The sequence below is a fragment of the Pogona vitticeps genome, chromosome 1 (assembly GCF_051106095.1).
Source record: "Pogona vitticeps strain Pit_001003342236 chromosome 1, PviZW2.1, whole genome shotgun sequence".
Lineage (NCBI taxonomy): Eukaryota > Metazoa > Chordata > Lepidosauria > Squamata > Agamidae > Pogona > Pogona vitticeps.
The window spans coordinates 91436447-91446730 of NC_135783.1; the positions used below are offsets into that span (position 1 = coordinate 91436447).

General features: G+C 39.2%; 1 protein-coding gene across 2 annotated transcripts in view; it reads left to right on the plus strand.

Moving 5' to 3' along the window:
• The window catches only part of GOPC (golgi associated PDZ and coiled-coil motif containing), a 23387-nt gene extending 13754 nt beyond the window's left edge, over positions 1-9633 (plus strand). For both annotated transcript variants that reach the window (XM_072997466.2, XM_020802163.3), the window contains 4 exons: positions 1348-1443; positions 1817-1981; positions 3350-3530; positions 4973-9633. In XM_072997466.2, the coding sequence (XP_072853567.2) occupies positions 1348-1443; positions 1817-1981; positions 3350-3530; positions 4973-5085 (555 nt within the window). In that variant the 3' untranslated portion in view covers positions 5086-9633. The remainder of the gene's footprint in view (positions 1-1347; positions 1444-1816; positions 1982-3349; positions 3531-4972) is intronic.
• Positions 9634-10284: the final 651 nt, after the last annotated feature.

Here is a 10284-nt window from a genome sequence, read left to right on the forward strand (position 1 = left end):
TTTATCTACTCGCATTTACATACTTTCGAACGGATAGGTTGGCAGGAGCTGGGAGTAGTGATGGGAGCTCACTCCATTGTGTGAATTTGAACTGCTGGTCTTATGACCTTGCAGCCCAGAGGCTTTGCGGTTTAACCACAGGTTAGTGAAACTTACCCAGCACAAAAATGCAAAATAATATTTATCCACTGCTAGCATCCTGAGATGTTCATAATAAATGCCATGTTTTCAGAATAGTTCCCTTTCAGTATCTGTGTATTTTATAGGCATGAGAATGTTAGTCAGGCATTTTCTTTGTCACATTTTTGTGTGCAACATACGTACCAATTACCCTTATTTATAATAGAAGTGATGCTGTATCTTGCCTTCAAGGAACTATGGATAGTACAAATGTTCTTCCCCATTGTATGCTCTTCACAAAAGTCCTTCATGTATAAGGCATGACATTGTTCACATCAAATTTATTTGTAACCACCTGTACCTGAAACTGGCCCCCTGTAGTGACTTAGAAAACTTCCAGTTAAAATATAGTTGTGGGACTCAGACTAGGATAGGAGAGATGGGAGGGGACTGACTCCAGACCCTAATCCTCTTCCAAAGAGTGTGGCCGGGAACCAACCCCTTATCCCTGAGCCCTTGCTGATGTTGTAGGAAAAGTTTTCCTTGCTTGATTTCTTAGGTCTGCTTATCTTTAAAGCCCTGCTAGCTATTACACTACAAAGCATTGCTAGTAGCATAATAGCTATAGGCTTTGGATAGCATTAAGATTCACATATCTACATAGAAAACAGGCAATTTCCTCATTTTTAAAAATGGTGTCAGCATCTTGTATCTTTTGCTTGTAATCATGGTACAATGATGCCTCGCAAGACGAATGCCTCACACAACGAAAAACTCGCAAGACAAAAGCGTTTTGTGATTTTTTTGGTGACTTGCAAGGTGAATTTTTCTATGGCCGTGCTTCACAAGAAAATTCCCCCCCCCTTTTTGGTTTGTTTAAAATTGCACAACCGCTAGTACCACCTAGAGCCGCCTACAGTGGTTGTATTGACCCTATAGGCGGGGTACAAATAAAATAAATAAATAAATAAAATACCACGCTTCGCAAGATGAAATTTTCGCAATACATGACTCGTGGAACGAATTAATTTCGTCTTGCGAGGCATCACTGTAATTAGAGAAGTACTTTCTAAACTCTTAAGAACAGACTTGGGTGGATGGACAAGAGCGTCAAGCCAAGAGAAGAGATGTGGCAATAATGTAATAGTAAGTCTTGCTTTCCTGTGATACTTCTGGCAATCTTGCAAAATCTTTTTTTCATAATTGTGCATAATTTTTAAAAACTAGAATCCAGATTCCCTAAAGAAGACCCAAGGTGTTGGTCCAATCCGAAAAGTACTCTTGGTTAAAGAAGATCATGAAGGACTGGGCATTTCAATTACCGTAATATTTGAATTTTTTTCTCCTATTTCTTGTCTTAGGATTCAGTATATGTTCACATTACATTTTCTTCATTATTTCTTGTTTATCACATTGTGCCACATTAACTTTGTATACTTGCAAAAACCACTAGAAAACCTTGAATTATTTTCATTGTACTTCTGTATATAATACTTCATGGTTACCACTCTACAAAAGGGTGAAATACATAAAATAGCAAATGTTTTTTTCATAGTGTTTGCTTGGTTGTAATTAATTTGCATCCTTTTAAAAGGTGATGTGAGAAATATATTCTCTGCATGCATGTGATAAAGTTATGTGGTAGAATTTTCTGAAAATTTTGAATCCTCTAACTTGTTGAATGTTGCTATGATAGGGTGGAAAGGAACATGGCGTTCCCATCTTAATCTCTGAAATTCACCCTGGTCAGCCTGCTGACCGTTGTGGAGGTCTGCACGTTGGAGATGCCATCCTGGCAGTAAATGGAGTTAATTTGAGGGATGCCAAACATAAAGAAGCAGTCACCATTCTTTCCCAGCAGGTAATTTTTTTGTATCCATTAATATTGGACTGGTTAGTATGCATGTGTGCATTCAGTGACTTTTTCTTCCTTTGAGGTAATTCTCCAAAGTATTTTTTTTTAACATTGATTTACAGGTCAGGATCCTGTTGCAGGTATTTGCATGTTCAAAGACACTAATGCAACAATTACTGCTTTCTGGTGAACTGTCCTTTGTGCATTCACTTACCTGATTTTGCTACCAATGTTGAATTGGTCACATAAAAAGCCTGCCAGAAGGGGGAAATGGCGATGTTTTTTGAATTCACTTTTCTTTGAGAGGTTGACCCAGCATTTGAAAGGCCTCATTTCCAGATGCCTTCTTGTGTCAGAAATTCTGAGAGAATATGCACGATAGAGACTGTGTAACATCCCTTGCCATGGGATTCAAGTTTTTTTTAAGGGAGGAGGTATTCTATGAACTTTTGTTACTTTACTGTTACCCATCTCGGTGTAAATAATGTTGGATTTTACAGTACACATAAGGGTAGTGGCACAAGTGATATACACTAATTTTCGGGTGTCCATCATATGTGCATGCACAATTGATTGCATAACCAGTTGTGTGACACAGAGCACATGAAAAATTTGAAGACCAGTTGTGTGATTAGCCTTACCTTCCCAGTAAAACTCAATAGAATTCTCACCTTTGTAAAACATATATTCTTGTATTTAGACTAAACATTTCTATTTCATATGGGTTTTTGTGGAACCAATTTCATCAGATGCATGGAATGTTGTCTCAGTTGGGAGATTCTTACACACATGGAAATTTGGAGGACTGAAAATTCAGAATAAATCAACAGGCAATGGTTTAATAGTGGTCCATTAATAGTTATGAAGCGGTGTCACAAGACTTTATTATAGTTAGTGTTAGCTTTTGCTGGTACCTTACAGGTCACCAGGAATATTTATAAATACCTGAAGCTACATTATGTGCATCTGATGAAGTGGGCTGCTGTTCACAAGTAAATAAAAAATTGTTCAGGTTCCATGAGACTCTTTGTTGTTTTACTACAACATTCCTTCTTCTCAAAACATGTCACATTGCTTGTTATTTTCCAACTTCAGCAAAAGAGAAGCTGTGGAAGAGGTGAATGAGCTTCAAAATGACAGATGAGCATCATGTTCTTCTGTTGGTGAACTGCTTCCTCCAAGCTTTGTGGGCTTCCTTGTTCCTGCTGAGCTTGCTCACTATAATTGCCAATGAAGCCCCTGACTTGAGAATTTATGGCAGTTGCCTAGGTGCTTGTTAAATTGTACTGTATTATCATGTTATATGGATTATTCTGATCACATTGCTTTGCTTGTCAAGCTGGAATTAAGATGATCTTCATTCTTTTGTTTCAGAGAGGAGAAATTGAATTTGAAGTTGTATATGTTGCTCCAGAAGTAGACTCAGATGATGAAAATGTAGAATATGAAGATGAGAGTGGGCATCGTTATCGTTTGTATCTTGATGAATTGGAGGAAGGAGGAAACTCTGCTTCTTGTCGAAAAGATGGAAGTGGAGATGTCAAGCCTTTGCAGGGTAATGCCGTTTATAGCATACATTTAAGGTTTTTTAAAATAAATGCTTTTATAATTCAGTTTAGTTAACTGCTGCCATTTTCACATACATTTCTGAGCAAATGTTACATAGTGCCCTCCATTAGGGTTTTCTGAATTGTGCCAGTAGTTTTGCCACCTCAAGCCCAAAGTTAAGCGTTCGTATCCTTGGTAAATATTATGATTCAGATGTTTAGGACCAGGATGCCAGTGACCATTTTTCTTTTGCTGCTCTATCATGGTATTCACATGCTTTCCTGTAGTTTCAACAGGCACATTCTGTCTTGATTTTGCGCCCCCCCTTTGACAAATGGTGTGCTTGTCTGCTTTATTATGTACTGCACTTGTTCTCTCTTCTTGATGTGTCACTTGTGTTGTGAATAACAACTAGAGGTTGGCATGAACCTCAGTTCAGAGGTTCACGCCAGTTTGTATGTGTGACAAGAGTTGTGCATTCCTTCCTTCACCTTACCCAGCCAACAACCCACACATTAGTCAGAGTGCACTCCTCTCTTCCTCTTCTTAGGCTGTTTGACCAGTCCCTGGCAAGAGCACGTGTTTGCCTATCCTGCCTCCTTGTCTGAGTGGGCGACCAGCCAAGAAGGTGGGACACAGATGCCCATGCTCCTGTCGGAGACTGGTCGAACTGCTGAAGAGGGCCTTCTCGGCTGCTGCCCCCAGACTATGGAATGCCCTCCCGACTGAAATTCGTCTGGCGCCAGCGTTGATGACATTTCGGCGCCAGGTCAAAACCTTCCTGTTCCAGAAGGCTTTAAATTGAAATAATATCAACTGTGGGTCCTGATGGCAATTTTAATTGGATTTTAATTGGATTTTAATCATTTTATCTCTCATTGTATTGAATTTTAATTGTTGTAAGCTGCCCAGAGACCTCTGGGTAGAGTGGGCGGCATATAAATTAATTAAATAAATAAATAAAATAAAATAAAGAGGAGGAGGAGATGAGCGCCTGCCGGCTCGTGAGTCAGGGATCTGGCTTAACTACTATGTGGTGGTGCACATATGAACCGGTATGGACTTCCAAATCGAGGTTTGTGCCCATCTCGAATAACATGTTCAAGATAGCTGAATGTTACCTAAGCTGATAGCAAAAATGCTGACTTTCTCTCCAGCCCTTGGCACCTCTCACCCTCATGCCATGGGGCTGCTTCTGTGCTGTATCAGTGCCCTTTTGCTTTTCTGGTTAGGATTGTCTAGTTTGCATGGAGCTTCACAAAAATCATTTCAAAAGTCTTGCTAGGGAGGTAGTGAGAAAACATGTCTGTTGCTACACCCTTAGCACCCTTCACCCCATGTAGATGGGGTTCTCACATATTTTTCTTTGTAAGCAGATACGTGATATGAGCCTGTTTGCAAATTTTAAGATTCTACTGTGGGTTAAACACTTTTTTCCCTCCTTTGCAGTGTTTGATAAGAAAGCAAGTATTGATGGTCATGAAAATGGAGATCTAGGAAATTCTGTGGAAACTGAAGAGACTGTATCTAAACTAGCACATTCTGCTGAGAGCTTAGCTTAAAATCCCAACCTCCCAATTCATCAGTGGGATCAATCTTTTCCACAAAATGAGTTGTGTAGACTGTTTTGTTCCATGGTATAACTGTCATAGAGAGATGCAAAGAAGGACTGCTAAAAGGTAAAAGGAAGCTGTGTTAGTATTGCCTGGAAAAATAACCCTAATCTTTTGGTTACCTCAGGGCTTCATTATGAGCAACTCTAAATGTGTAAATTTCCCACTTTTCTAAGATATTGCATGTCAGGCGAATTTCCATGAACTGTAAACACCAAAGCATGTTGTTTCCAAATGATTTTCTTTTCTTTAACTTTGGATGATGTTTGTGATGCAAGGTCCAGAATGACAGTGAAGAACATGAACACTTGATTCCTCTGACAAATAGCAGCATCAAAGCATCCCATTCGTTTGCTAGTGAAATAGCCTTCAAATATCATATGGAAAGGGGGAGGGGAGCTGTTCAGTAATGTATGCCTACCTAGCTAGTTGTTTTAAAATACACTTTGCAAAAAAGGTGAACAGCAAAAAGTCATTTCAGATTTTCACAGAAGACAGTAAGTGTTTTGTATTAAACATACATATGCAACGTGTTTAGTAAAAATTGTGAGTTAAATCTCTGGATTGGGTCTTTGTAATCTATTAAGGAGATGGGTGTCTCATATATCTCCTTTAATTTTATTGCCAATCAATGCTGGATTTGATGTATTCTCCAGGAATATTGAAAAAAGAATACTTAATTTTTAAATGCAACAATAAGTGTAAAATTAGCTGCTGGAATTAAGTCTGCCCTCAAGTGTTGTATCAGCTTAACATACAGTTGGTATGATTGGGTGTGTACCATTTTGTCCAAGCTGAGGTATGTTACATTCTAATACCTGTCTTTCCCATTGCATAGTGCATTAGTGCTGTCATATGTAATGTTGTTTTAAAGAGCTTAGTGGACTTGGACTTCAGAAAGTCTGCAAACATGAGGCTCATGCTAAGTCTGGTAGCATTGGAGCTCCTCATGTGGCTTTTCCACCTGTGGGTGACTGGAAAAGTTGCTGGCGTTGAGGTATAAATGCCTTTTTGAATAAATTCTTAGTGGTAATTCACAGGGAATATTCTTCATAAGCACTTATAAAGGCACTTTTTTTTTTACTTCTCCCATAACTTTTCCAGCATGATAAGATGGGGGAAGGGCCCTACTGGAAATGATGACTACTGGACATTCTTTTTAAAGCTTATACCAGTTTGCAGGAAGGGGTTGTGCCGGCTTCTGCCTTTCATTAAAAAGCGAGGGCTCGGAAGTTGGGAGATTCTTTTAACCCTGGAGGGTTTCCACACAGGCCAGAGCACTGGTTTCTGGTTCTGGCTTTCTTGGAGAGCTCGCAGGACTTGAGGACTTTCTTCTTCAGGCCTATTGCTTTTTTCTGTGAGCAGAATGATGACAGATGGGCCAAGAGGAAGATGCCCCTGTTTGGATTGTGTGGGTTTAGCCCTCAAAAAGAATATCTGAAGATGGTCATTGTGTATCCTGAATCCATGGCTAAATAGCTATCCAACAGTTTCATCACAAGATTAATCCTCCCACTATTTCACCTACTTTTTGAAAAAAACTGACAGCACAATTTACTGGTTTAAAACTCCTGCCAGTGGCACTAATTGTATGCGATGCCAGTTGCCTGTAGGGTCTAGTCTTATCATTAACAGAGAACTACTAGTCTCTCGGAACAAGAATGTAATGACATAGTGCTATCATCTGCTAGGAACCTATTAAGACCTTTGGCAGTCCCTGCAGTTAGAGCCATTGTGGGAGAAATTCTCCAGCTATAATTGTGGGGCAGCAGTTATTCATTCCAGCCATAAATGTAATTCCTGCCTTGCTGTCAGTGACTCATACATTGCTATATTAAAAGGGCCATAAGACTTGGCCTTAAATGAATGAGAAACAGTTGCATTCAGTATAGGACTGTGCAGAATCAGGCACCAAATGTGTTAAAACTACAATGGTCCTAGTACTTATAAGATATTCTTAAAGAATCCTAAATATTGTGAAATAGTTATACATTTGTGGGCCCAAGGCATTTTTGAATGCATTGACGCTGAGATGGTGGTCTTGGATAAGTTCATCTACTGCTTTGTGTATGTGCGTGTGTGTATAAGTAAGTATATACACACATATACACACATACATGTATCTTACTAGAATGCACCATTTCCATATGCAGCAGTTTAAGAACATGTGATATCATTTATTATTATTACAGGATAAAGCATGAAATGCCTGCTCTCCATTCACTGCGAGGCAGGGCATCAACCTATAATATGTAAAGATGTATTTTGAGAGTGGAAATAATGTAAAATGAAACTTTGTGTTTTTTTCTATAGAATGTATATTTGGAGAGAGTAAAAAGCCTTTATTGTATTGTCAGTTAACCTAATGTTTAATGTTTAAAATGTTGTGTTGTAGAGCACAGTTAAACTTGTCTCATCTAGCTGCACTATATATATGTTTATAGAGAGATCTTTAAAATGTAAATACTTTATGCAGAGATTTTGCTATTTATAAATTCTTTTAACTGTTGCTCATAAAATGATTTTTGTGTGTCATTAGACTCACTTGCTCTTGGAACTGTTATTTCATTTGCAATACATTTTTATACATGCTTCTTTAATATTGTATATTAAAGTAATCTTAACCATGGAATTGTCTCTAAAGATTTGAATGAAGTAGTGACACACCAGAAAGGACATGTTTTCTGTGGCTCAGAAAGGTTTTTGTTTTTGTCTGCCACCTGAAGCCATTAAGTATGTGCTATCCTCCAATATATCTTGAAAAAAACATTCATTGTGTACTATGCTTTCCCAGCAAGGAAACAATTGCTGCATGTTGGGCTTTGATAGAGGAAACAGCATGAACTCTGCTGGGCTTAAGGGGCCAGGGAGGTGGGGCACACAGAAGCACTGCTGTTACTGTCCCTGTCTGTCTTCAGCTCAGGCAAATGTATTTTGATGCTTGCTTCAGACTTAGGTCCTGAATGTGCGCATGTCTGAAGTGCAGTCCAGGCTCATGAGGAGATCCTGTATGCTTGGGTGCTCATCCCCTTCCCCAGTGTAAGTGCTGCCTTGCCTGCTCATGCTCCTGGATGGATCTCTGGAGTGATAACTGAAATACTGCTGTCATAGAAGGACACTACTCTTGTACTGTCCTCTTCATGTGGAGAAGAGATTATCAAAGTACCTTTACCACCACCTTTAGAATGAACTCTTCCATTGGTCTCTCTAGCTGGTGTTCGTTCTCAGCTCGTTGAATTTTATTCTGTTCAAGGAAAGATTCAAGTCTTGATTGGAACAGCTCTCCACAGATTCTGCATATACATTATATGTAAAAGAACATCCCCCAGAAGCTTGTTCTCCTTCATGTTCTCTAAGCCCTACTTGCTTGTTACTAAAGGTGATGCTGTGAACATGCTTAAAGGGGAGGGCCTGTTCCCACCTCCGCTGTGATTTTCATGTTTTCCATGCCAAGCATGAAAATTATAGGGGTTCCTTATCATGGATAAGCTCTAAGAATTTTTAGACCTCTTGCTTGCCTGTTGAACCTGCGTGCAGTTAGCAGGACTCGCCACTGGCAGTATAAAAAACATGACAACACAAAGAGTGTGGTTTGGCATTCCCCTCTGAATTTGGTAGCAACAGCAACTTCCTTAATGCCTGTTCTGTCTCAAGTGAAGGATGCAAAAGTCAGTTTCACCTGCATTGCATTTATACATCACTGTTTATTAAAAACAAGCTTTTATTCAGTCCTTTTTATCGGAACTTTTTTCCCCCTCTGTGGGACAGTGTTGCTACAAGCAAGTCCTTGAAGCTGTCATCAGCACTGACAAAGAGGATAGAAAGCTAAATGCATATATCTATGATTTTTCTGGTCAGTGGAGCTCAAAACTTTCACAGTTTTGTATTGATGCTATTGTGAATAGCTGTGATTGCACTGGCACTTGATCTGCACTTGATCCACATGGGACTGTCAGACTGGCAGTGGTCAAATATTTGTCTTGTGGGGTATGATTTGTAATATCTGTATCCTCTCTGCTCACCCCGTTCTTTTACCGGTAGCTAAAATATTACTCCTGATGCTTCTAAGGCTTGGATGAGTTAAAGAAGTTTCCAAAATAAGTGAATATGACTTCCTGCATTAATTTTTTATAATTTCTCATGCAACTGTATCTATATTTTGCATTTTCAGCATTCAGCAGTGTGTTATTTAGCAACCATTAAACCATCTGGACACCTTGCAGCTTTGAAAGGTAACAAGCTATGATGGTAACTAAGATGCTTGCAGTGCCGGAAAATTAGACTTCACATGATTTAACTCAACAGCTGAATCTTGATGAAACATGAGGCTGAACATATGATTGGCCTATGTAATATCTATATTTGTTGTACAATCTTTGCAAGTACTTTTTGGTGTTATTTAGGCATATATGTGATGCAAAAATGTTGAAACATACTCCATTCATGCTGAGCCTGATTTTTTTATTAGCCTGTAAATAAAACTAGTTGTAATATGTAGTTTAAGCCATTCATTGACTGGAAACATTTATTTATAAGCAAGTTGCACAGTAATGCACTAAGCATACATTTGTAAATTAAACCTCTTTATTTTGGTTGAAATCCTTAAGCCCTTTACTTTTCCTGAAGGGCATCTAACATCATTATGCGTCTTGGTCCTATGTACTGAGAAAGCAAAATGGCTGATCTGTTGGTCTACAGCACAGTGGCCCAAGAAAGTGTTAACAACATGGTTACAAGTACAGCTTCCAGGTCTGGATTCAAGCAAATGGGATGCAACATCCCTGTAGAGGTATTGCTATCTCATCTGCGTTCTTGAAAGTCACAGAATCATTGCTAGTCTGACTCCTAAGAGGGCCACTTGGAGAAGAGCATCTCCCTTTGTTACCTGAGTCAACCACTTTCTACCATCTCACCCTGTGTATAAAATAATTTGAGATTATTACTTTTTTTGACTGCAGCTATCCTAATCCCCCAGCCACCATGGGCATGTTTTGGAAATAGCTCCAGCGTGGACTGTGTAAAGTCTGCTTTGTGTCTTTTGTTTGTCACTGACTGAAGGGACTGTACAGTCAGACAACATGGATGCAGCTTTGAGTTCACAGGGGGAATACCAAAGGCCAGAACTGTGTAACTTTCCACTTCTGAGAG